The sequence below is a fragment of the Haemaphysalis longicornis genome, unplaced genomic scaffold, assembly GCF_048455015.1.
Source record: "Haemaphysalis longicornis isolate Haplotype H1 unplaced genomic scaffold, Haemaphysalis longicornis Haplotype H1 scaffold_2, whole genome shotgun sequence".
Taxonomy (NCBI): Eukaryota; Metazoa; Arthropoda; class Arachnida; order Ixodida; family Ixodidae; genus Haemaphysalis; species Haemaphysalis longicornis.
Window position 1 is genome coordinate 182,164,167 of NW_027526295.1, and position 27,733 is coordinate 182,191,899.

General features: G+C 45.9%; 1 protein-coding gene across 2 annotated transcripts; it reads left to right on the top strand.

The window, feature by feature from the left end:
- The first annotated feature begins 1,679 nt into the window (after positions 1–1,679).
- On the top strand, positions 1,680–27,504 carry Reg (proteasome regulator gamma). Of its 2 annotated transcripts, none has more exons than XM_077698850.1 (10): positions 1,680–1,839; positions 2,669–2,701; positions 6,645–6,707; positions 6,795–6,890; positions 14,525–14,573; positions 16,230–16,342; positions 21,630–21,698; positions 22,578–22,700; positions 25,493–25,579; positions 27,389–27,504. In XM_077698850.1, exons 1-10 carry the CDS (start codon positions 1,780–1,782, stop codon positions 27,467–27,469), a joined length of 774 nt encoding a protein of 257 aa, XP_077554976.1. In that variant the 5' UTR covers positions 1,680–1,779; the 3' UTR covers positions 27,470–27,504. The 2 variants fall into 2 exon arrangements, with proteins under 2 accessions (XP_077554976.1, XP_077554977.1); XM_077698851.1 differs by lacking the exon at positions 1,680–1,839 and adding an exon at positions 1,942–2,082.
- The last annotated feature ends 229 nt before the right edge of the window (positions 27,505–27,733 follow it).

Here is a 27,733-nt window from a genome sequence, read left to right on the forward strand (position 1 = left end):
ATTGATGATGATGGTGATACTGCAGACTTGAAATTTTCAATAAGTGCTCTTTGGAAGGTCAGGTGGACACGAGAAACTTTTTCAGTGTGAGCATATTTCGTGCCAGTCAATCGGTGACCTTGACACTAGCATGGGAACAAAGTCACTGAAATGGCACATTAAAACCCTCGCTGCATACCTTGCACAAGCCATAGTGAGTGCTGGCGAATCCTTCTCATGGGGTTCCAATTCCAACACTGTGAAAGCTGTAGCGATGCTTTCACGCAGGGACTATTAAGAGCGCCTCTTTGCCGTGTCCCATCTGAATCCACTTGGTAAAACCTTGCACAATTGTCTTGGTGCTTTCCATGTGCAGTGGCAGGACATATGCTCAACACACTACCTAATGTGCTGCCCAGAGCAAGCTGCAGCGCAGATGACTTTGTTATGAGCAATGCTAAAGCTAGTAGCCCCACACACCATGCTGGACCACATATATGTTGCTTTCCCAAAGAGGAGTCCCATACTGTGCAGAGAAGAGTCACACCTCCTCTTCGGGACATTGAACTCACTGGCAAATGGTGCAGCTGGCATATTTTTACTGCCATGGGCACCGCTTCGGATAAGAAATTACCGCGATGCCTAATCCAACAACCCACCAACCAGCAGCATCGGTGTAGCTGACCGGCTGCTGCTCAGAGTTCTTTCTCTGCACTTTTTCTTTTTTGTTGGCATACATTGGGATGTAGGTAACAAAAGGCTGCTATCAGAGCTACCAACTGACAAGGAGGCGGAGAAGGAGGAGAAAACTTTATTTATCCCGTCCGTTGTGACTGCGGTCACTTATGGACCTGTGAGGGGTGGTTTCAGTCCAGGGCCCGTTTGCCCGAACGCGATAAGTGTGGGAATAAGTTCTCAACTACGACTTTAGCGCTGTCTAGGTAATAAGTCGTTTGTCCGAAACTGATACAAACGCTCGGTTAAGGTAGCGTTTTCGTTTGGTTTTCTGGCAGCCGCATTATTTGCCGTGGCCGACTTCGACTTATTGGCGTCTTATTCGTAAGCGGGAACTTAATCGGGAATTCACTTATGCGTACGGGCAAACGGGCCCAGGACTCCCTGGCTTCCAGGACTCCCAGCCTTCCGTGGTGGGAGCAGGGGTTTGAATCAGCGCAAATATTAAGTGCGCATGCTCTGTTTATTGCTGCAGAATTTTTATTGTACTTGTTTGTGCAGAGTTGACCAACTGGTTATATGGAACCAAAACCCGGCCCCCAAGCAGCTCTTTTCTTTTTCGCGATAGCTCTCTGGTGCATACAGCCTCCATGGCTGCATGTGCTGGGCATCTTCGGTCTTGCGTCATCAAGTGAGACGCCAAGGTTTTTTTTTCTTTCAATTTTGCACTGACTATAAACTCGTCACCTTGAACTAAAGGAAGCACTTGGGAATTGGCAGGGTGAAACTTGTCAACTCGTAAACTTGGTGTAAGCAACAAGTTGGCTTGTCATAAAGTTAATGCTACTAACTTATCAAAATGAATACTATATAGATATCAACACAGAGCAACAAATTTTATTTTTACGTATGATCCGTGCTTTACATCAAGAACGCGTAAAAATACACGGCGTAAAATACAAATTTTGACGGCGGTCGACGCTTTCAGACAGAGTCGCCAGAGGGCTCATGTCACTGTCTGGTTATTTTCGTGTTTATTTTTTGAGGTTGCGCAAAACGCGCAAAAGTGTCCGCACCTCGCCGTTTCTCCGCCCCTGTTGAAACATCCAGACCCCTGTCAGAGCGATGGAGTCGCTGTTCGCTACCGCTGAACGGCTTTCTGTCTCCACACCAGGAAAGATAAAGGTGAGTACGGCGAAGTGTCGGTGATATTTTAGTGCGTAGATGGGGACGCCTGCCTAGGCGCGCACACTCCTAGCCGGATCACCGAAAGTTCCGTTTCGCAATGGGCATGCGCTGTAGCAACTTCCGTTCGGCGCGCCGATGCAGCGTGTGGGCGCCTGTCTGATACAGAAAAAACACCATTTATCCCACATTCCATTAAACTGAAGCTAAAGTTTTCTAATGGCGAGAGAAACAAACCCAAAGGTAACGTTTCGTTTCCTTGTTGATGTCCTTCAGCTTCACGATGTCGGCCTGCGCACCAGTGCTTTGTTCGTAACGTGCGCGTTATCCAATGAATTACTAGGCCTAGCTCCCAAGTTGGCCGCTTTTTTGACGTTTACGGGTAGTCATATTATGCTGTAGCTGACCAAAAATAGCTCGGACTGTGTGCGGGTAATGTTCGTCAACGCTGTTGGCATTGCAGATTGCACAGCGCGTCCCTCACTGAACGTGTGCGCCGTTTTCGCTGCTGGTACTTGTAGCGCGTGCCATTTTCTCGCGGTATTTTTGTATTTCGCGCTTTCCATCCGAGTTCGTGCCGTGATACCTGACTGTTATGGACCTCAGCTGTCATGCCGATGTTGTGAGCAGTGCGTAGACCTGTTCGGTGGCCTTGAGACGAGTGGCGGGATCGTTGGCACCGTACGACGCGCGGTCAAGAGCGCTTGCGTATCTGCCATGCATGTTTTTGTTGCTTTTTTTTCCCCAGTATTTCGTGATGTACTCTCGTCGATTGTTGTTTTGTGTGTTACTCCCGTATTCTGATTGTCGCTTTGCACTTTTTTTTTAGGTAGAAGAGTACAAAGAACGTCTAAAAAAAGAAGTGAGTAGCCACGCATTTCTTTTTTGAAATTAGTTTACGCAAGCGCTGCAGAATTGTTCTGCAAGATTTTTTTTTCTCGTCAGTTGGAGAGATGTATTCATTGCACAGGTGCCTTCTTCCTAGACAGCTTGTTGGGAAACGGTTAACCAACTGGGACGCACGTTTCGTGCTATTTTCTTTCCTTATTACCATGCTAATTGACAGTAGCATATCCTTCTCACGTGAAGGTCTCTTGCCAGTTTTAAGGTAAACGGGTGCTATATATATATATATATATATATATATATATATATATATATATATATATATATATATATATATATATATATATAATGTGTATATATATATATATATATATATATATATATATATATATATATATATATATATATATATAAAGCAACATTAGTTCAAGGGGACACCAAACTTTGTTGTGTGTGCTGTATCTCAAGAGGATGTTATACCCGTGCCACACGCACACGAAAGATGACAGTAAGTGTTTACCAAATGACATTAATTGGGCGAGCCGTGCTACACGTGAAAACGCAAAGGCATTAAATGTGTTAGGCAAGGTGGGGATCATGGCCAAAAAGAGAAATTCACTCATATTTGGATGTCTTTAACGTAGAGAAAAACGTCTTACAAGGGTTTAAAAATGTCTTTTGTGAGAGAAAACGTTATCAGAAATAGTGTTTTCTTATAAATCGGGTGAGCTGTTACTAAAAGTGTCTTCAGCAGCTGCCGCCGTCGCCTGCCAGCGGTAGCCAAATCCGAAAAATTTAACACGATGTTTTCCCTTTTGCCACTGTTTTAGTGAACTATGTTTTTTTGAAAACATCGCCACCAAGAGTGCACAAAAAAATCGTCTCATTTTGAAGTTCAGCTTTGTTTCCGCATCAACACTCTGGTGCTGAGAGTTTTGTTAGATCCATTTAATGCTCATCACGTTCAAGAGTAGGTAGAATTAAGGCGTTTGTGGAGGTGAATGAGTTGTGTGGAAATCCTTAAACCAAAAATGACATTAGAGCGAATGGCATTAGACTTTTGCGTGTAGCAGCGAATTATTGGCATTAAAACTGAGGGCATTAAGCACTAAAGGGGTTGTGCCGCCAAATTTTAAGTCTCTAAAAAGCCTGCTGTAGGCTTTCTCTGTATGCAAGGACCCTCAACACGAAGTGCTGGGTGCAGCAAGCGCTTAATATATATTTTAATTCGCTTCTAAAAAGTACCTAAAAGCTCTTCTGGAGATCGGGACCCATCGCTAGCGCCACTAACCATGACTTCAGTGAATTGATAGCATAACAAAGTTTGTGACGTCATACCACATTAGCGGCTCGAGCGACGTCAACGTGAACTCCAGTTACCACAGTTTGTTTGGTCGCTTGGTCATATCAGACGCACTAGGCTGACACGACGGCGACGAGTCGCCAAACCATCGACCAACTGCCGAATTGCCAGACCGCGTTGTCACACTACGCCAACGGCGACACAAACATGTCGGCCGATGGAAAGTCGCCGTAGTGTGACTTACTTGCCGACTGAAGACACCAACAAAACCGTTCGCCCGGCGCGTTGCCGGGAATCGACCGAGAAGCGAAAACTGCTCCCCGACAACATTCGTGCCGCAATGAATGCTGCTCTATTTTGTAAGTTTCTGGAGTGTAATAAACTCAGTAAGGTCCATGAAGCCCATACAACTCAACACTAGCGCTAATGCGATCCGTATTTTGGCGTTCGACGCTTCGGCCGTGCTCTTCGGTGACACCGCTACCCCGGAGCTGCAAACTGCATATGCGTGTGCGATCGGCTCGCCTGTAGAAAATATAAGGTCAGTTTCATGCAGAAGAAGAGTTACGTAGGGTAATTTGAGTAATAAGAGATCAATGTCGGCCAAGGTTTTTAACATAAAACGTAAAACCAAAGTACGGCAAGCACTATCCCGACAGTGCAAAATCGCAGTCGCAGCCGGCACACTTATTTTTGCGAGCGCTTTCGCGAAGGGGCAGAGTTGATGGCGGTAAGCTATTGCGGGGGCTTCGCGGAACCTTGCTGCGCAAGCGCTATTTAAGAAATTTCAGTTTACCAGCCAGGAATTATGTAAACTAACTAGTAAACACCGACGTACAACTCGAAGGATCGGCGATTTCGTGGCGGGACACCATTTGTGCGGTGGCGCAGTGGTCTCGCGCGTCGTGCCTGCTCGGTCAACGTTGTGGGTTCAATTCACTGCGAAAACAGCTCTCTCTCTCTCTCTCTCTCTCTCTCTCTCTCTCTCTCTCTCTCTCTCTCTCTCTCTCTCTCTCTCTCTCTCTCTTCTTTCTTCCTTGGTTTCTTAAGGGGCATGGTTTGCATATCCAGTTGCATTTCCATGGTTTGCATATCCATGATTTTCATTTGTTTGCATCCGAGGATGCAGACAAAGAGTCTGTGTCGGAGCTGCCGCGGCTTGACATGACGAGTCGGCGTGTTCACTTCCGTGGTGAAGGACGTGTGTGCGGGAGCAGACGCCGCAGTAAAGTCGCAGCGTACCGCAGTGCTGCATGGTAGACACACGTGGCAGAGCGTCCTCGCAGTACTCTTGACGTCACTGCTTGAATCGGCGCCCAGAAACCGAAACCGAATCCTGTTCACATGAATCGTGCGATAATAAATTTTTCACTCAGAATATGTGCATGTGAGAGTATGTATCATGCTTTCTAAATAAATATAAAACGTTTGCAACAAAGAATGTACAAGCAACAAATTTGGTGGCACCTATTCTCTTCTTGAAAAGCTTTGCCCGAAATTTTTCCTGCAATTTTTTTTAACCAAAACACCTCATGTGAAGGGGGGGGGGGGGGGGGGGGGGGGGGGGGGGGGCGTCTTTAGATTTGGAGAAGTGTTTGCAATTACTTTAACACTTTATACGAAATCCACTAGCTATTCTGGTGCATGTGTGTCCTCCATGCCTTCTAATGTTCAGTTAAATTTGTTGCTGTGCGGGCAAATGCAAAGCAACTAGTGAAGCGATGAAATATGGATAAAGATCCGTCTTAGCGCTCGCTGCTCTCTGAGATATCAGTTACAGCCAACAAATAGGTGGAACGTAACAATGCAAATCTTGTAGCTCCCTCTATCAGTGCTTGCGGAGCTAAGGAAAGTGAAGTGCAGTCAACCACAAAATAAGAGTGCCTTCCAAGACACACCCACGAAGTGAGTGGAAGTGGTGGTAGTTAGCTCTGCAGACGCTGTGGTAGTGGTGCTGTTTGTTCTGCAGTACTTAATAAGCGTAGATGAGCCTTCTTGAAAGAGCATGTCCAGCAAAAATTGCCACATACCATACCTTACATTTATATGGCCTTACCTTACTGCTCTTATATATAAAAAAAAAAGTGCAAACAAGTGTCTTTACCTTGCTGCACTATTCACAATTCGTGACGGAAATTATACAAAAAAAACTGGGGGCCAGTACCTGTTGTCTCAATTTTTGTGTTTTCTGCATTCAATTTTTTTTGTCGCAAGTGTTATGTTTGTGTTCTCGGTGCTCCAATTTACCTATTCAAGCCAAGTTCAGAAAAGCCACTTTAATGTGAGACTGGGTGGGTGTCTTTTAAATGAAAATCCCAGTAGGAGTATGGTCAGAAGCTGTAAATTATGTTTCCCGGAATTGTTTCTCTGGTTAGGATGTAGTGGAACATTACCATCAAGTCCGATTGAAAATCTGTCCCTTCAACATTTTCATGGCTGCCAATACAGTGGGGAAAGAGCTGTGGAAGTTCCAATGAGTGGTTTTATATTGCCGCTGAAATTGTGACGCATAAGCTGTGCCTGTGCATCTACTTTGCATACTTGTCGGGGCAGGTGTAAGGGGTACCTTTACCTTTCATGCTTAGTCTGCGATACAAAGTTGGTATTCTGTGTGTGTCCGGTGCCAAAGTAAAAAATCTTGTGTTTTGATCTCCAGGCAGAAGAATTGGTTTTGCACAAGTTTCCAGAGAAGATCCTTGAGCTGGAAACTCTGCTAAAGGTACGTGAAGTCTTCATATTTTCACTTACATCCCAAGTGTGCTTACGGTTTCAAATGAGTGATGCCGACTGTCGCACCCTTTTGCAGACCGACAAGTTTTCAAAAACAGACCTCACAGCTGTACATGTGGACATCAACATTCCAGTGCCTGAACCACCTCACATCAATCATGAGCCTGATCTGGTGAGCAGCTTCGCTTGCCTCTTGGCTTTCCTCTATTTTCTTGAAGCTTAAAATTAAGGCAGCAACAGCTCCCCTGAAATTTTCTTACCTTGTGCAGTTTTCGCACATTGCTGCGGACAACTCTTCTAACGTTAGAAGCAGTGGAACGATTACGGTGAGGTGTAGGGCACGATACCTCAAAAGTCTCCAGTTCTTTTTGGCTGTAGCCGCTGGGCCTTAGCCAGGGCTGTTTTTGTGGTGAAAGACTTCGGGATGCGTGGTCCTCATAAATGGGAACAACAATGAACGAGATGACAGCCTCTGCACAGAGCGGCAGCTTATGATAGTGCTCAGGCTGATCAGCAAGGTTTCGTGCATGCGCTGGGGCAGCCGGGTGCAGAAAGTCGTCTCTTGGGCATTGTTTATCACCCGCCAAAGATGAGCCCGTGGCTATTGTAAGCTGCTATTCTCGGCATAGGCTGGCACCTGCTTCATTGTTGTTAACTGTACATGTGGACAAATTTTTAGCCGGCACCAATACATTCGGGGTTAAAGTTGAGGGCAGGAACTGATCGCGCGAGAGGAGGTAGAATTACTTGGTTGAGGCAAAGAGTGGCCAAGGCTGGCACTGAGAGGAAGGGACGGAAGCATTAATGGATTCCTCAGTCCTGCATCGCCTGTGATGACTGACGGTGATGAGTACAGACCTGATATAAGGCAAACGCCTGTTTTGTTCCTTGTTCTCCTATCACCCTATGGGGATAAGTGAGCCTTTTTTCAACATTGGAGCCTTTAGGCCATTTACAGCGAGCAGGCACTACTGGCCTTTGCCAGTTTTTTTCAGCGTGGACTACCGGTGCCTCCTCGACATGCGCCCTTAGCAAAATAGATTAGGCACAAGAAAATGCACAATTTCATGCTGTCCATGCTGTTGGAGTGCATGTTGGTCATTGCAGGGGTGATCCAGCTGCGCCATTTGCGCCATTTTGCTACAATTGTACTCTCCTGCGCCCTGCTGCGCCCAGTGGTGTTTTACTTGCGCCAAATGCTCCGAACCGCTTGAACCCGGTCTTTCGGCCGAGAGTTGTCCCCTCAAACCAGCTGAAGTGAGAGACGATCATTCTACCGCTAACCAGCACGATGGTTCCCAGGTTGGCAACTTGGAGGAAGCGGTGCGCTCGATTATTCGGTTGCCCCAGCCGAGCTCTGCTCATGGTGCAGCCACGGTGCCGCTTCGGGGCAGAGATGGTAATTCGGCAAGTCGGCATGCATACACTCCGGTGGCGTGGACCGCAACGGAGTGGTTTCCCGCACTGCTGCAAACAAGCATAATGGCATTACTTCATGTGTATCGCTTGTAGAAAACTAGTGATTGACGTTCGGCCACTCGTGACAAGATGCACAAACGAGAGTCTATTCTTTTCTGCGCTCGCGGCAAATCGTTTTATTAATGTGCGGCCTTATATTTAGGGCTACTGCAGTGGAGCAGCGCTAGCCAAAACTGCATCAGCGTAACTTTAAACAACTTGCCGTTTGGGATTTTCGCAGCGGTTTTCTCTGTTTTTGTTTTTTGTTCTTTTTTTTCGTTCCGCGTGACGGTATTGAAAATAAAGCCCCTTCATATTGCTCTTATCCACCGCCTGAGTGGCCGGGAATGTGGTGCTGATGTCGGCAATGAAAAGCGGCTCAGGTGAAATTTGGAAGAAAAGGGGATCTCATGCCGTGCGTTGCTGAAAAGGGCTGAAAAGGGCTGAAAACATTATTTCATCAGGGCAGGCTTTATTACCAGAACGCAACTCTGCCTTTAGCCACACCCTCTCCGAGCTGAATGAACTTAATAAGAAGGCAAGCAAGAAGCAATAGTATGGTGTGATGTGTGTGAAGTGCAATATTTTCTGTCTAAATATTGTCGAGCTGGACCCTCCGAGCTGGATGAACTGAACGAAACGGCAAGAAGCAACAAAACAGTGCAATATGTTTGAGATAGTGAAATAATTTTATTGTAAATAAAATCGGCCCCCTTTTGGTATCAGTAAGTTTTTGTAATGATTACTTGGTGTTTGTTTTTTAAGTTAAAGAAACGCTTGTCATCTGCTTCACTTGCAGCGGTGTCTAAAGGCTGTGGGGGCACACAATTTTGGTGCTTTAGTTACCAGCTTCAGAGTACAACTGTGGGGAAGTAATTAGCGTTGCCTGAATGGTTGCCAGCCTTCTTTATCTCCAGATAAATGAAGCTGCAACATAAGTTTTGTGCTGCTCCCAAGCTGCTCCAAAATCAAGCTCTGATACAATAGTGCTCCAAAATAACATTTTTTCAGCTCCAAAAATTGCTCCAATAGTTCGAATGGCTGGATCACCCCTGAATGTCATTGCAAAATGGAACAGAATGTTCACAGAAGCGTTCCAATGTACGGAATCGTGCGAAGGCTTCAGCATACGGCCACCACTAGCGTGATTCGATTATTCGCTCCCAGCAGTTCAGGTTTCCTCCATAGGCCCGGCGTGCCGCACTTGTTAAACAAAAGGTAGATCAGACAGTCTTCGAGAGGTGGGGGGGGGTTGCATTTATCGATTACAACTGTGGCTTGGAATGTGGGCTCAGTTTGCGCCCTCAGCAAGTCTTGTGAAGGCCACCAGTATCTGTGAAATCCTTGCTGAGCACGAGGTCGTGGGTTCGATTCCCGGCCGCGGCGACCGCTTTTCTGATGGAGGCGAAAAGCAAAAACGCCCGTGTGTACGAGATTTCCGTGCATGTTAACGATCCCCAGGTGGTCATAATCAATTCGGAGCCCTCCACTACGGCGCACCTCATTGCCTGTGTTGCGTCGGCGCGTTAAACCCTACAATCAATCAAATCTGTGAAATCTTCGGCGTTACATTTCGTTGCGCAAATGTTGCTAAGGTTGAAGTAGTTTATCTGAAAGTTACATTATCAGTGTAGTCCAACGCAGTGCCACAACAAAAAGTCTGCCGCAAAAGGGAAGTTTGCCACGTAAACTCTCAGTAATTGAATCCTACTTAGGGTTCCAATCAGCGGCATGCATGATTATCGTAGTTAAAGGCCAACTGCACTCAAAATTTTAACCTCGTGAAAACATTATTTCCTTATAGTCTGGATACAAGACATGACAGCTGAAATACGTGTATCTGCAGCGCAAACGACTATAAAAAATAGCAGATTTTGAAAATGAAATTGAGGAGAGTGCGGCCATTACGGCCAAGCTGAAGTGACGCTGGATCTGGCCCAGTTAGCAAGTGAGCGGCGGCATGCGGCCGGCCGGCCACGGTAAGCCTGCGCGCAATGGGTCACCCTTGCCGCAGTCCTAAAAGAAGCACGTCCAGCGGATCTCAACCGGTTTTCCTGACTGTCCGCTGGAAAAAGCACAGGGCCGGCCGCAATGTCAGTTCCACTTCATGGCTGTTCGCGTTCAGGTTACAGCTGCTTGCCTGAACAGCCGTAACCATGCAGGCCATAACCATGCAGGTGCACCGTCGCCTGCGACAGAGCTATTTTAAATGGTAATAACTTATTAACAACGCATTTCACTGGACTACCAGTCATGTCGCAGTTGGTTTGGTGGTACGTGCCATACGTGCAAAGCAAATTTGGCCGAGGGGAAATTTGAATGCGATTGGCCTTTAGGACATTAACTCTTCCATTGCAGCAGAAAAATGGCCGATTTTGAGCGCTTTCACAAAACTTTTTTTTTTATTTCTCTTGAGGTACTGGACGCATTTAGTATTGCTATGCATGAAATTGTTGCTGATAGGTTGCTGTTTCAAACACATAGCAGCTGTTTTGTGAAAGGTACAATTACAGTTAATTGGTCAGATAAACAGAAAAATTGCACAAAAAAGTATGCACACAATACATATAGGCAATTGTACTGAGCCGAAAAGTTAGTTTAGTAATTCTAAGATATAAAAGTTGTTTCTACGTTCCTAAGATGCGATTTAATATATGCATCATCGCTGTACACCAAGCTTTGGATTTTTGCAGGCCTGCCAACTTGGCGGCTCTGACGGTTGTGCCACTTCGCGAAGCCACTCGAGAGTTTGTCGGTCTTTCTAAAATATGCATGCAAGCATACTTGTTTGCATTCTCACACGAAAGCCTTATCACTTCAGTGGTAAAAAAACGAGAAAAAAAATCAGCACTCTCAAGACGCGGCGCGCAGTTCTCCACAGCGCGCACCAGGCTATCTTGAAGGTGATAACGTGATACAGCGCGTTGCATTTGGCAAAATATCCCCGCTACATGTTGTCCAGGCCTTACTCGTGAAGTAAAAACCGCAGCCGTCAAATAAGAAGCACGTCTTGGTTATAACTACAGTGTGAAGTCAAAAACGAACCTTACTCCTAGCACTTGTCGAAGTCTGACGCATCTGGATCAGAACTAAAATCTGACTATCCCCCATCGTTGTTGCCATTACTGCTGCTGTGGGAGGAAAATTCAGCAGCTGCAGCATCCAAAGTCCGTTCCACAGCTGTCCGCTTTTGTGGAGTGCGTCGTGAAGTTGGCACCATTTTCGTGCAACTCGCCGCTATTGCGGGTTCAAATTTCGCTCTTGACACCATCTCCGCACGCAAAATTTAAGCAAACAAAAGATGATAAAATCAAAAAAGGAGTTGCAAATGAATACACCAGATGGCTTTAGTTAGTCCGCAAGGTGCCGTTTTTTAGCTTTGGAGGGACGTTTGAAATCATCGGAACTCCGTGTCTAACGACCTATGGCGCCGTAAGGAAAGAGTTAAGCCAGGTATAAACAAAACTTGCTGCAGCAAATCTTACAAATTAATACATGAATGGATAAGCAAAAAATGACCGACCAAAAATTGTCATGTGGCATGCTGCCAAACCAGTTTTGTAGTGCGTAATATAAAAATGCAAAAAATGGTCACATCAACAGCCTGATGAGCCATCTTAAGGGGGGGGGCAATGCATGTGCTAACAAAGCTTGATCAGTGGATTTGAGCGTTCAGATACTTCACTGCACGCACTAAGTATTATTTCGCGATTTGTGCTCGAGCGCCCTCAACATTGATAGCCACGCATATGCAATTTTTCTGTTACTGCATGCACCGTTTGGAAGTTTCGTGTGTTTACATAGCTGCAAACTAGCAACACTGAACAGCTGATAACGTGGAACAGTTCCACAAGGCTGGCTGCGTAAGCAATCAAGGAGAAAGGTGCAACATCCATACCCATACAGGTTTATTTCATTTTACAGCCCTTCTATTGTATCCTCATCCAACCATTTTAGTAAATAGGCTGGAAAGTAAAGCTTTCAAATCAAGGTTTGGGACGTAATAATACATGCTGAATTGTGTTACATTACACGCTGTTACAGTCTTTAGGCTTTTCTTTTGTTGCTCTTATTAGACAGTATGTAAAAAAAACAAAAACACCTCCCCTCACGGGAACCCCTGTGTAGATGCGACGCATAGGCGGAGCGGCGAAGGGACCGCGTTCTATAGCGCGCATAACGTTGAGGGAACTTCGTAAGCCGGTCCCAGTCGATGACGACATTGGCGTACTTGTAAAGCGGTGTGGACTCTAGGTGTTTGAGCCAAGCGTGGATGTTGCTTCGACGAGAACGGCACACCGGTTATATGCGCAGTGCGCCTGAAGGAGAGGAAACCGCGGAAGAGAGAGTACTGCACATGCGCCGGCCCCAGCGCGGCTGACGCAACACAATCCAACACAATCCACTTTAATCCAATCCAATCCAAATCGAATCCAATCCAATGCCCCTCGCGAGAGAGTGTTCGCTATCGGAGAGGAGAGGGGGTGAGCGGCAGAGAGCGCAGCTGGCGCGGCGAGGAGAATGGGGTAGGGGTGGACAACGCCGACGACGCCGGAGGGACAAGGCGAGTGAATCAGATGCTCTGCATCTAAAAAGAAACTAAAGCCGTTGTATACCTTTATGTTAGAGGAAATGAGTGAACAGGAAACTGGGCGACGGACACAAATGGAAACAGCGCTCAAGTAACGTTTATGTGGGATTTTTCGGGAATAAGTAAAATTTCTGAACGTTGGCACGCCCAACCTAGATGGCCACCAAGTCCCTATTCATAGCAACACAGAAAAAAAATGGTCAAATTCGCTCATCAAGCCGTGTCAGCACTTGCGGATGCACTTGGGCACCAGTGAAGGCTGCGGTGAGAAACGCGTCCCAGAAAGCCAGCCAGGGCAAATGACGTCACGTCGTCCAACGGGGCCGCGTTCAGGGCGCTGTGCTTTAAACTGTGTATATGACACTATTTAGCCCCAAGTTTTGCTTTTGAGTGCAGTTTGAGATCGTTATTCTTGTTACCGGGCAGCATTGACTGTTGGGAGCTCTATGGGGTTCACGCTGTCCTTTAGTTCAACTTGCAGAAAATGATTGCCAGCAGCATTAAATGGTATGCTCACTCTCAAGTACAAGTGGCATGATTTTGAATTCAAAAATGTGAAAATGGGAGTAGTTTTCTGTTTCCACAATTTTTCACGATGATTTTTACAGTATTTTCTGCGTGCTCTTCAAACAGCTTCCTTCAGATATGTGCAGATGCATCTTTGGTTCTAGAAGCATAATCAAATCCAGCTCTATTTTCAACGCAGCAGTTGGGCAGCAGTTGAGCAGATCATTCCTATATTGTAGAACCAACGGCAAATCGTCACTGCGCAACCAGATTTCTTTGCGCATTAAAATTCGCACTGCTGACTGGCTCTAAAACATGCATTTCCATCGAAAATCTGTTCGGCTGCAAAAATCCTTTTGGAAAAATGCTCTTCTTGCGCGTGGAAGTGTACGTGGCAGTGAAAGGACGTCTTGCCTGAACAATTTGGATAATATCATTGCGTATAAGAAAATTACTAACGTTGTACCTAGCAGTCCTCACATAGGATCACGTTAATTTCTTGATAAATCGTCTTCTGGCGTTTATCATTGGTTTCTGTTTTTGTTGTGTTGTGAATGAATTGCGTCAAGTAGACATAAAGGAGTGCTTTTTTAAATCGGTATTTGAGCCCTCGAGTGTACTTTTTCGTGCCTGTTGCATGATATGTAATGCCTAAAGAAGCGACAGTGGTCACCGAACGTGAAAGTGAGTAGTGCGCTTGTTGAAAAAGGCCAATGGATCGTCATTAGTCCAACAGTTTTATGGGACTATTGAATGGCTCTGTTCAGCTGTCGGTGCCTTTGTGCCGTCATAAACAATAACATTTCTACTTTTCGAAACTGTCGTAGCTACAGGTCATGCCCATGTTTGCTTGAAATTATTTGCATTTACGTAAAAATGTATAGTGCTTTTTTTACGCCCTTGGAGGCCCGAGACGTTGTTTTGCCTGCCTATTTTGGGCACCTAAAATGCCCTTTTTTAATGCTTGAAAATCTGCCCTCTAGTGATGAGTGCACACTTGGTGATCAACTAAGCTTACCTGCAGGGCGACTGAGTGGGCTGGAGAAGTGGCGCTCTAAATGAATTCGCTGCGTTAAACAGAAAGAAAAAACTAGGAACATTGTGCATTCTTTTCCTTTCACTTTTGTACAGTTGGGCAGTACGACTTGTCTGCCCATTGCACGGTGACAGTGAACAGTGGTGATATGTCAGAGCCATGCTCGTTGATCACCACTCCCTGCGTATTAAGCATTACCTTTGTGTCTTTGCAGCCAGCAGTCAAAAAAAGACGGCTCGAGACGTTTGAAAATGAAATTACTGGTGAGTGCTGCTTCCTTCCTCCATTCTGCTTTGTGGAGACGGTTGCTGCTGCATTGCGAAGCTGCCTAAAAAAAAAACAAAGCTAGGCTAATTTGCCATTCAGCATGGAGCAGCTGTCACGCTCACAGAACGAAACATTGTTTCGCCAAGTGCAGCGCTGTAAAGTTATTTTGTTAATATGCTCTATCTGAGGTTGGGGTTGTAAAGTTGGTTTGTTTCCCCATTACAATCAGCACAGAAACAAATTCATTATTAATTATGAAAAGTAGGAAGGTCGTAAAATTATGTGAATTCCTTGCATATTTGTTCTTTTCGGTCACATTTGCGGGAAGGTAGCTAGGTTCTCCCCGGCCTCTCCTCCACTTACTCTCCATAGACATTCAGGTGCGGTTTCCTCCCCTTTGTTTTGGACACACATGTTTACACTTGTACTACACTGATTTAATTTCTTCTCATACTTATAACAGCGCTAACATGACGGGGACACAGAAAGAAGTCTTGTGTGTGGCCCTGTTATCTGTTGTATTCACTGCGGTGTTCAGTAAAATTGCTGTCATTCAGAAGAACTGAGGCACAGTAGTTATCTAGTCTATTTCCACAATAATACTAAATAAGAAATTAGTAGCTATTGCACCACGTTGCGGTTGTTGCGCACAAAGTAATATGAAAGGAAAGATTTTGATTTTGACTAATGTGGCTTTAGAGATTTCCTTTTTTCTTCGGCAAATTTATTTCGAGCAGTATAGGCAGTGCCCACTTACCTGGTAGGGCCGCCCCTCTGCCGCGGTAATAGCACCTCCCTGAGGCTTTTATACAAATTGTTTCTTGTTGGATCTGTTCTGCGTTGAATGGATGCTGTTCAATATTGAAGTCACACGTGCTGTAAGTAGGAATCATATAGTACCTGCATTTGTAAGGCGCCAATCAGCTGTGGGTTGGACATTTTTTGTGGCATCTGTGATTGTAGTAACAGAGCCTCATATGTTGGGAGGTTCATGCAGCCATATACACTAGGAGAGTTTGGAAGTTCACCAAGGAGGCGTCGTGAACAAGTAGATATGGTGCTGGCTTGCAGGGTGCTATGGGTTGTGTGGTGGTGATGTGACAGTGTCCAGGCCACTGTAGTGGCATATGCGATCACTTCATGCAAAGCTTTTACCCATCCGAATTAGAGGTGACTTACCAAGTGTGGCGTGTGATCGTAAATTGGTTCTCAGTGCAGAGGCTTATAAAATGGTGAATGTCATGAAGCAGATACAAAGTCGCGCAGAGCAAAGCTTCAATGTGTTTGATGAAATCTGAAGGTGTATGTCTGGTGGGACTACCCGGAGCTGTCTCAACAGTGGGGCCACAGCTATAGCTCTGCAGCAACAGCATTGCGTGGAGTTAAGTTTTTCGTTTCACCATCCTGCTTCACACTTCGTGAATGTATTTAGCAGCCTTGTTTAAACTGTGGGCTTGTATGAAGTACCTCCAGGTGTTGCAGGTGTCTCATTTGCTTTGTTTTTTGTTTTTGTTTGTTTGTTCGTTTCGCATGCCTCCCTTGTTTTTGCAGGGGAACTTTGTTTTACCCTCGCCCGACGTGTTGCTTCTGATCGGTGCCGTAACAGTGCTGCCCTCCCCCTCCTTGTTCTCCCTCCCATGTGGTTTCCACAGGCACCAAGGTGCTTGTCTTGCCATCTGGCTCGGTGACCACCAACGACCACATCGTCAGCATAGTGGACATTGTTAAACCCAAGATTTGGCAACTTGTGGATGACACCAACATCGTGAGTGTTCCCTCGCAACGTTGTTTTTTCTGTTGTGGTGTTGTTGTTGTGTGGCTTCAGTCTATTGTTTGCTCTCTCTCTCTCTCCCCCCCCCCTTGCTGTTCTTAAGGCAATAGCTTTATATCTGTATGTTTCACGGAAAGCATGACGTACACAAATTGTACAGAAAATTTGGGCCGAGTCGGGGAGCATGCTTTAGAAAAGGAAAACAGCCATGCAGGAGGAGGGTTTTAAAAAAGACCGACGTAGCATGTGCCAGGACAGGGAAGCCGCCAGTGCAGGAAGGAATAGACCGCTGCTATGTGGCAGTACGAGCCACCTTGAGAGGGGAAGGCACCAACAGGGGAGAAGGGGTGGCTCTTGGCGATGGCGAGCGAGCAGAATGAGCTTCAAAAGGTGCCGTCCAGGGGGCTGGTCAAGAGGTGATGGGCATAGCCACAAAGTTCAACAGCAGATCAACGTGAGGCCCTACCAGGCTTTCGCCTTCACAGTCTTACCCCCGTATTGACAAACCTAACTTAAGTAGAACTTTTCCCTTTGGACACTTTTCGGAGCCTTAACGCGTTTCAAGAACCAAACTTATGCTCAAAGGGCGCTTTCTCACGAACTTATCGGACAGAAAAGTAAGCGCTACTTAAGTTAGCTGCCAACCTACCTTAGGTGCGCCTTTTCCCGACCAACATTGCAGACTACTACGATAGATTGGCTGAGGTATTAGTTTTCGCACGTTGTACGCGAGAAATTGATAAATCTGCAAACAATAAGGCGCTTTCCGCAAGCAACAACGATCCGCGCACACGCCCACCGCCCTGACACTGCCAGCGCCGGCACCATGGCGCTGCCTCCGCTCGTAGAATGACGCCGGCAGGGGCAGCTACAGTTAGCTGCCGCTTGCCCGAATGGAACTAATCGTGCAAACCAAGTTACATATGTGAGAAAGGGGATGATGCTGTGGTGAAAATTCAAGCAATAGATGATCATGTGTGATAGTAGCGCAAGCGGCGATCAGTATTCTGCCGCGGTGTTAAGCCTAAAGTTCCCTGCGGGATGGTTACGGATGGAGTCCGGGCGCTTCGAAGCTGACGCCGCGGAAGCGGTCTCCCTCATTGGCGCAACGGTCAAGTCCTGCCCACACGCCGTGTACGGATGGGCGCATCACGCGTTAGCCTCGTTCGCAGGAGCCTAGCCTGCCTCGAAAAGGGCGCCTTTGATAAGTGCGCCCTAAGGAAGGTTTGTGAAGTGCAAAGCGGCCTTTTCTCATTCTGGTCCTTTTCCGACACTTACGAAAGGCTTCCTTATGGCATAAGTTAGGTACGCTGTCTGAATATGGGGGTTAGTTCTAAGCATCCCCCGTAACTTTTTTTTTTTTCTGCGCCCATTTAGAGCCCTAGACCTCTTCAGTGGGGATATTTTCACAGCTTACAGGAGCCAGGTGCATACATAAACATCACACCTTTTTCCAAGAAAAGTCAAGTGTTTGCTGCTCTTTGTCAGGTGCACTCAATTCCAGCAGTTTGCTTTCGTCTAAATGTGCTGATGCTTATAAGGTTCTGCGGCCAATGAAACAGCAGCAAAATTCAGGCAACGTTGAAGTAGTGGGAAGTCTCTGATTACACAGGACCACGAGATTTTTGTTGGGCTGAGCAGACAAGGCATCGTCTGCACAGCATTGAAGCCAGCTAGGTTGTTTGCAGCCAAGGCATGCCCTACTGTTGAAGAGCAGACGAAATAAAACAGCTAAAAAAGGACGGTGCAAAATTGAACAATATGGCATTCGGACCAAGGGAAGCTCCTGTTTGGGAACAAATATATGGGAGTTAAGGTGATTTGGTAACATGAAAAAGAGGAACAATAATGGCCCCATCGAGGCAGTTTAGTTCGAAGTTCAAGCAGGGAGGATTGGAGACTGTAGAACAGGTGATTGAGGCGAGGCATTGATTGACTTGAGACAGAGTGTGTCGTCACTGGTAAGGGGTTTCAGAAGAAACAGGCATTAGAAATCTTGGTTTCAACAATGGGTGCGCCCAGTGACTAATGCGGTTTATTGGCAATATTTAAGATGCAACATGCAGTGCCACGCCAAGGGTTTTATCATCCGATTCTGTTAATTTTCCGTGCTTTCAAATTTTGTGAAATTCTGTCTGATTATAAACAAGTCTTTGCAGGCCAAAAATTTAATGGTTACGTACAGCTTTGCCGTGTACGACTGGCTCGGTGATTGCAACATTGTGTGCAGTGTTGCCTTTGGCCCTCAGAGGTGAACATGCAGCATAAAAAATGTTCACTGCACAGAAAACTTGTATTTTCGCGGCCCTAAGTTGCTGTTTACCCGTAGGTCTTAGCTAAAATTCAGCTCTATTAAGTCACCACAGACGTCTGCGCTGTATGGTCAGGTTGTCGTTGCACCCATTTTCACGTTTTGGGGTTTCTGCAACTTTCTCCCGTGTTTGCTGCCTGCCATACTTAAGGAGCACCATACACGAGTTGACTGGTTAAGCTATTCTAGTTCCCAATTAATAAACAGCATGAAATATTGATAAGTAGAATGGCAGCCTCATATCACGTTTTTTGCATACTACTATAAAACGGGAGATACTGAACTCTTCTTTTTGGTTCTCGATTCTGCTTCTATTAACGTGGAACTTCACTGCTCTGTTTTTTGGGAGGGCGACTTCAGGCTTGTTGAGTATCACATTATGACACTTGTGATTGGCCAGGCTTGGTTTTTATGTGTGACTAAAAATCTATAAATACTGCATATGAGGTGGCTTTATTTTGAAAAGTGAGCACCTCGTATCTTGCTGGGTTTTCTTTCTTTCTTTCTTTAGTGCAAAACTACGAACAAAACAATCCTTTTATACAAGCGTGATGTTGCTAAAATGAAATTGGTGCACCTTTATCACTACAAATTTTTGTTTGTACGAGGCTGCTCGGTATGTTTGTTGTGAATTCACGTGTGTTGGTTTATTGAGGCACTTTCTGCCTTTGTAGAAAAACAGGTTGAGGTAGTAGTAAAAGTGGCAGCATCTTGGAATGACAGCCTTCTCTCTCTCTCTTCGCTTTGCCCTACCTTTTTTTACAGCCTTGCAATACATATATCATTGCCTGCGTCATAAAATCAATCGTTGTCTATTCAGAGAATTGCCTTGCCCAAAATATTAGCAAATATATATATACAGTGTAGACCGCTTATAACGTATGTCGCGGGAGCCGCAAAAATCCGCATTATAAGCGGTACCGCACTATAACCAAAACACGCCGGAATTCAACCCCATCGCCACCTATCTCTCAAGTCAACCTATATTTATCATCACTCAAACGCACAGCACTTAAAAACGAAGGCACGGTCTATATTTCGTATTATTTTTAACATCAGCCGCTGCTGCAGGGCAAAAGCGCAGTCTCACAAACGGCGAGCGCGGCTTTAACTTCCGTTGTGTTTGTTTAGAAAGACCATGGCTGCGTTTTTAGCGTCTATGAACAGATGCCGCAAGACGTGATAAGAACGCCAGCGGGATTTTTTTTTTTTTACCCCACCTTGTGTTCACGATGCCGAAGGCGGCTGCTTATCAGCGCAACGTACTGGTGGTGGAAATCTTCGGCCTCGCGCGGCCCGAATGTTCGGAAAGGGAAAGAGCGGTGGCTTATCTGCAACAACGTTCTAAAGCGTGAACCGCGTGGTAGATTTGGTATCGCGAAAGCGTGCACGCCAGCGCGGATACAACTGGCGTGGTGTGGGCGGCGCGGTAAGAGGCGGCAACATGGTGTCGGCACTGGCCGTGAAGCGGTGCAGGCAGTTCCAGTAAGTTCCAGCGGCTGCTTCTAACCGCTCACTGAAATGCCGCACGGGGCGCAAGAGAAGATGCTCATGCAAGAAAAGAGCTAATAATGTGGGCGAAAAGTGGAATATAAACTGCCATCCACGCTGCTTGTGAAAGCGCCCATCAAAAAATAACGCGGTGGTAAGCCTAAACATCTCTGGCGCGGCTTGCCGGCTCGGAGCGCTTCGAATCTCCCGCCATTAGGTACGCGTCTCCACATTGGTGCAAGTCGTCAGGCTCCTCCCACTGCCACGCGAAGAAGCCACCGCGAGCGCGGAATCGTCGATACGAGCACGAAAAAAAAAAAACAAAAAAAAAAACTGACGCGCAACGCCGATGTGCACGATTCGTGCGCGAAAACGGGCCATGCGGTTCACGACTAATAAAATCAACTTGCCGCGCGCGGTGGGGAGTCTGTCGCTATCTTCCGAGGTGTATCAAGCAAGGTCAGTTGTGGTTATCAGGTACGCGCAAACTAAAGGGTGCCTATTTTTTTTTTTTCTTCGGGTGTCTACGTTAGAGGAGGGCAAGGGGTGCACGCTGCGTCAGATGGCCGATTTCATCCTTTCTTTTTTCTTTTGCTACCCTAAAACGATGCCTCAGCTGCGCCGGTGGATCAGCAGACCCGCCGAAAAACCGCACTATAAACGGTATTGTGCTTCGGCCAACCGCATCTTAAGCGGTATGCTTATGCATTGAGTTCTATGGGAGGCAAACCGGTGGTCGCAAAAACCCGCGTTATATCCGGTCCCGCACTATAAGCGGTTACGTTATAAATGGTCTACACTGTATATCTAAATATTTGTATGCGTGTATCTGTATTCTCTGATACCTTTTAAAGTGTGTTTGCAAAGGGGGTCTCTGTGATATCCCATTGCGTAAAATTGAAATGTGACCCTGTATCTGTATTTTATCTGGGATTCCTGCTGAGCTGGGCTTCAGAATAAATTTCAGACGAGGGTTTATATTTATGTAGGGTTAAGCAACACTGAGTCACTGTTGCAATGAGACCTAGGGGGAATCGGATTTCCTGTGCTGCTACAGTAGATGTACAGCTTCCTGAAAGTTTTTACACCATCGTCATTTAGTTGCCTTATTGTCGAAAAATGAGACTTTCGAATTTCAAGTTCAGTTACTTTGAGTGTGATGCTTGTATGCTCATTTTTAACAGCATCAGTTATACCATGGAGGTCAACTATCAGTGTCATCTTTCAAACGAGAATTTTTTTGATACATATAAAGAGCCATACTTTAATTGTCCTTGATCTGTATCTATCCTAACTGCGATATGCAATAAAGTTGGCATGTCTGTTATTCCACCGTGGCAGTTTTTTCACTGAAACAGAATTGTGGTTGTTTCTGCTTAAGTATGTAGCTTTTTGTCTCCAGCTTAGCCTGTTAAAAACTTGGGAATTTCTGATTGCCCTAACAATTTGCGTACTGCGTTTTCCCCTCTCACCTGCCAGCTGAAGATGTGGATACAGTTTCTCATCCCGAGAATCGAGGATGGCAACAACTTTGGGGTGTCCATACAGGTACGTTCCTGTTTTCAGCACACTTTCAATTAGGGGTCGAGTTCCCAGGAAGAGCGTGTAGACTAAGTTAAAAATTGACAGGTTACTCTCCGGTGTGATAGTGTGGAATTTCAAAGCGACATGTGTTCTGACGACATTAAATCAGTGTTTGAATGGCATTACGTTCCTATTGTAATGATGCTACGCAATTCCTACACTTGTTTCCCTTACAACATGTGTATTGGGCATTTGGTTCTGTGCGCAGTTTTTCTGAGTTCTGTTGACACTCTTCAGATTACTTAACTTTTGCATGGTTGCTGTGGGCTCACTCCCTCTCTGATGCAAATGTGTCTTTGTTCACTTATCTCCTCATTAGCGAGTCTCTTGAAGGAGCCATCACAACTTATCCTGTGCTGCTAGCGTTCTGTCTCAGTACGTGCAGCCTGTAAAGGCTTCGCAGCCAAGTCGCTCAACAGTGCCATAACAGCAGCAGTAACCCTCTCTCTCTCCCTCTCTTCTCATAGGCTTAGTGGTTCTGCAGTGCTAGCATGTCTTTGTGGAGTGTTGGGGAAGTGTATTTTGCTACTGTTTGGTGTGGAGCAATTCCGGGCTGCGGCGGACGCTTTTCTAATGGAGGCGAAAAGCGAAAACGGCCGTGTGTACGACACTTCGGTGCACGTGAAAGATCCCCATGTGGTCGGAATCAATCCGGAGCCCTCCACTACGGCGCGCCTCATCGCCTGCGTTGCGTCGGCGCGTTAAACCCTACAATCAATCAATCAATGCTGCTTTGCGTGGCACTATTTTAGATGCCCCACAGTTGGAGAGGTGTTGTTTCTGGGCCGTTGTACAGTTCGCAGCCATTTGAGCGGTGCGGGCCCCTGTGTTGTCGTGTTGCAGGAAGACGCCCTGACTGAGATCCGAGCTGTGGAGGGCGAGGCGGCGGCGTTCTTCGACCAGATCTCTCGCTACTTCCTCACTCGGGGCAAGATCATCGCCAAGGTGGCCAAGTACCCCCACGTGGTGAGCACAGCACCGATGGAAGTAGAACTGTTTGTGTGTGGCACCCTGTTTGTGTGTACCACTGGAAAGTGGTGACTGAGAGCTCTTTTTCATTGCAACGCAGAGAGTAGGCTGAGAACCTGCTCAGAGTGAGGGCTTTTCCGCGAATGAGAGTCAGAAGCCAGACGTGTCCCTTCTACCAGCCATACGTGGCCCGCAAAAAGGAATGCTGGCAATCGTGGCAGTGAGCCGTGCAGCAACATACTTTTTACCGCAGAGTTTGGCACTATATATATGCTAGAGGGCCGTCATAGCAGCGAGCGACGTCCCTCGCCTACTTGACTTGGCTAGCCACATGGCTAGCCACATGGCTTCTTTTTGGTCTTAAAGCCGAAATCTACAGCGAATGTAACATTTGTTTTCTTGTTAGTCCAAATTCATACTGCTAAATAATCGTTGACAAATAAATCTTTCTGAAAATCTATTTTTATAATGTTCACGCCACACTTAAATAATCTTTTACATAAAATTGTTGCTGTTTTAAACTCACTAGCAACTTTTCAGCCTGTTCATAAGCCATGCCTAGGACAAGCGGAACATGCCTCTCCGGTACACAATGGAGCACTCTGTGAAGCACGGCTCGCCCAGAGTGTGGCACCAGATTTCCCTCTAGTATATATTAGTGTGAAGCTCTGTGCTTCTAATTGCGCAGGAGATGAAAAGAGGTATTTAAAAAAATGGCTTAAACAACAATGTGCAACCTTTCCTATTCCTTTATGCAGTTTTTGAATCGTGCGTTCAAACTGACTGTGTTGTTTGGACACGTACGGTAGTGTCGTGTTTAGGCACTACATGGCACCACCTTTTTTTAGTGAAAAATTAAAATTATTTCTGCCTGTTTACTTAGAAATTTCTTGGGTTTACTCCAGTGCGGGGGACAAACCAATGGAGAGCGCAAGTCCCTTTTGTGGTGAAAAAAAAAAATGTATGGAGCGCAGGCTTTCCCCAGAAAACTCCTATTGCAGCTACCATCACCTAAAAGTGTTTAAGTCGAACTCAAACGTTATTTAGGTGTTTTATAAAAACATTATGCCATAAAATGGAGAAATAAGGCTGTTTAAAGCAATAAATAAGGATAAATTTGACAAACAAAACTTGTGAAGCTCTCTGGTAAGCAACAGCTGCCAGGGGGGGCTGCTTACAACAGAAGCTCGCTCCTCAGCAGAAATTTTCATTGCAAAAGGGACCCCCCCCCCCCCCCCCCCAGCCCTGGACGACACACCTCTCTCTTAGTGTACACCATACCCCAGTACATAAAACTGTGGCTTTCATATGAGTTAGAGGACATGCACTCCACAAAAATCTGTTCTGTTCCTTTAATCTTTCAGTGACCACTCCCGCAGACAGTAGTGACAGAGCCTTTCTCAAGCTTCCCGTGTCCGTCCGTACCCCCCGCCACCCCCCCCCCCCCCCCTGCCCCCTCTTTTTTTAATTGGCTGTCAATATATGGATCTGTCTTCTCAGTGTAGCTTTTTTCACAAATAAGTAACGCCTTCCACATGTGGGGGTACCAATCTCCATCCAGCATTCTTACACGATCTAAAGCCACTTCAAAACTCTTAAAAAGTTTTATTCTCCGTTGTCTTCTGCAGTTCTAGCGTAGATTTTCGAACTATAATATGCACGAGAGGGAATTCCGCCGCTGCAGTCTGTGACATCATGGGAGCCAGTGTAACACTTGACAGTGTTCAGTGCTTGCTTGGCCTAGCTCATGACAACCAGAGCAACAACGGGGAAGTTGTTTTGTTTGCTTGTGTTGCATAAAGCCTTTAAAATTAAAAGTATTACTGGCTTCATGCGCTTAGAAAAACAGCTGTAAATAGTGTTTTTCAGGAAATATTATGGCTTTTGCAGCCACCGAATGTTTAGTCCCAGATATATTGGTATAACATACCTGCCAACTCTTCCGAATTTTCCGTAAAATGTACGAATTTTGTCGCGTCTTACAATTTTACGAAAAAACTGGGACCATCTATTTAAACGACACTGTGGAACCTGCGCCGCCATGAGAAAGCAATACGTAGTCTTATCACCAGCTGCGAAGCTGCGATTTCTGTCATCTTCTCGGGGTGGGCTACGCAGCGGGGTGAAGTCGCTGCTACCCCGGCAAGCCTGCTTATAAGCATGTTGTTCACGGGCTGGTTACGACTTCCGTGTTCGTGTCGCCCTTTGTATGACTGCCGCGTCCTGTGCGTGGCACGACTGCGGTAGTTGCTTCGCAATGCAAAGGCAGGCTCGAAGCCGAGAAAGCACTACCAAGTGTTCTCGAAATCGTAGATGTAAGAATTTGCTGCCTTTCCCAATGAAGTTGCTGCTCATTACTCTTCAACACTGAAGGTTTTCATGTATGGTTGTGAAAACATGAGAACGCGTGAAGAAAACGTGAATAATTTTAGACTTCAAAATTAAAGTGTGCTGACCACCACTTCTTCCAGTCCGCAGATATTACAAATTTCTACGTCACCAGGTTGGCAGGTATGGTATAAAACTCGGTGGTTTTAAGAGCACGGTAGAATAGTCTCTAAATTTTTCGTAGCAAGTCAACGTACTGTGAATTGAATAATTGCAGTGGGGTTTGCTGATGGGCCAGTTGGTCATTTTGCTTGATGCGAAGAAGGGGCGCAAAACTGGGACAGAATGAAAGGGAGCCATACAGTACAGTGTTTCTTCAGTGGCAGTAATTGTTTGCTCCCGGTTTCTTGGTTGGGCACGGTGGCACTGATGTGTGTGGAATCCACCTCTGTTTTGTGCAGGATGATTTCAGGCGCACTGTCCAGGAGTTGGACGAGAAGCAGTACGTGAGCTTGAGGCTGGTGCTGTGCGAGCTCAAGAACCATTACGTAAGAGCACTCTCCTTGGCCCCCGAGGCAACTGCGTGTGTGCCTTTTAAAAGGGGATAGTGTGCTTGTCTCGTCTTGTCTTTTTGTCGCCGTGTATTTCACTTTTCACAAAAGACACTCAAGGGACCCGGGAAACGAGTCTCTTGCAACCAAAAAAGACGTTGCGAAGTCGGACTTGACCACTTTATCATGCATCAGGGCTAAGGCATATTTAGACAGATTGACAAGAAATTGCTTAGTGCGTCTTAAAAAAGTCATTCATATTAGTTCTAGTGACTGCATATTGTGCTAGCTTCCTTCCCAAGTTTTGGAGGTAATGTTTGTCAGACTCAGCTGCCGAGATTCTCTGCCCTGCGATGTCCTTGTCATTGTCCTTCACCTCTGGTTTATCCTCTTTGGCTCCACTTACTTGTGCAAGGATCACTTTACTTGCAATCTCTTGGGAGCACACAGGGTCCACATTTACTTACACAAATTCCTCAAAAGATTCCGGATCCTCTGCAGTCTCTTAGATGCTGGCGTAAGCTTCATCTTTAGAGCAGTTTTCCACAGGATCTTCCATAGAGGGCCCCTTTCCATCACGTCTCCTCTAAATAGTGGAGAATTTACTCTGGTGACCTAGAAAGGTTTCGCTTAGTAACGGAGTGTCTCTTTTAACCATGTCTATTGTATGCGATGGTGCAAGCATGGCAGACATAGGAAAACCAACCAAACCAGTTTTAAATGGCTGTTATATCAGTGTCTGTTGTAACGAGATTTTCTGTAATCATTTGATAGATGATGTGATCCATGGTTGAGTAACGTGGAGTACTCACCGTCGCCGTGCTAAAAGCACTAAATGGCAAGGCTATAGTGGAAACCTACGTAAGACTTCTAGAAGACATATACGAGGAATGCACGGGCAGGGTCCAAAAAAGAGTACCCTGAGGAAGTATAAAGAAAGCTTGACTGGGGAAAATATAGGATTAAGGATAAACGGGGAATACTTGAGCCATCTGACGTTTGCGGACGACATAGTATTGTTGAGTGAGACTGCAGGACACCTGCAAACAATGCTTAAGAACTACAATCGGAAAGGATGGCTGTGGTGCTAAAGATAAATATGAATAAATCTAAATTAATGAGATAAGCATGCCAAAAGCGTCTCCTTCAGCTTCGGAAACGAAACGCTAGAAGTAGTAAAAGAATACCACTACCTCAGACAGCTGCTTAGTGCTGACCCCAACCACGATAGAAATTTGGCGTAGAATAGGTATGGGTTGCGGGAACACTCGGCAAGCACTGCCATATAACGAAAAGTAAGCTACCCCTGTCACTCAAAAGAAAAATCTGCAACCAGTTCATACTGCCGGTGATGTCAATAGGAGTTGAAACTTGGGTCGGCTCAACCGGGCATGGAACGAATAATGTTAGGAGTAACACTCTGGGACTGGAATTGAGCTACCTGGATCAGAGAACAAACTAAAGTTGACAATATCATAGTTCAGATAAAGAAAAAGGAATGGACTTGGGCTGGCCGTGTAGTGAGATGAACGGACAACCGGTGGACAAGTAGAGTAACAGAGTGGACAGCAAAAGATGGGTCTAGTAGAAGGGGAAGGTCATTAACTTGATGGAAGGATGAAATAAGGAAATCCGGGGGTAAAATGTGGCCTCAAGCAGCACAGGACAGGAGCGGTTGGAGGTCAATGGCAGAGGCCTTTGTCCTGCAGTGGACCTGAGTAGGCTGCTGCTGATGATGATGATTTAAATTGTGTTGTGCCGTTAATCACAAAGCTCTTGTCTTTTCTTGTCCTCTTCCTTTGGCAGGCTACCCTGCATGACTTGATCACGAAGAACCTGGAGAAGATCAAGAGGCCACGAAGCAGCAACGCCGAGAACATGTACTAGCTTTTACACTGTAATAATAAAAGCAAAGACAAGAATGGCTGGGTCTGGTTGATGAATTGCATAAGCACCCCTACCCCCTTTTGTTGCTATTGTATATTTCGGGGAAGGAAGGAGGGTGTATTGCGGGCTCATTCTCTCCTCTCTGCTGGGTTTTTAGTACACAAGGTATGGATTCTACTTCACCAGGGTTTTCGTTTTCTTTTTCTTCCTTTGTTTGTTGTGTTGGAATATTTCACTAGTCCATTATGAGCCATGACGGAGGGC

Excerpts from the sequence above, each read along its gene's own strand:
- Reg (XM_077698850.1), top strand. The coding sequence starts at position 1,780 with ATGGAGTCGCTGTTCGCTACCGCTGAACGGCTTTCTGTCTCCACACCA. Across the intron at positions 6,708-6,794 it reads AGCTGGAAACTCTGCTAAAG|ACCGACAAGTTTTCAAAAAC; the intron begins GTACGTGAAGTC and ends ACCCTTTTGCAG. Across the intron at positions 25,580-27,388 it reads GCGAGCTCAAGAACCATTAC|GCTACCCTGCATGACTTGAT; the intron begins GTAAGAGCACTC and ends TTCCTTTGGCAG.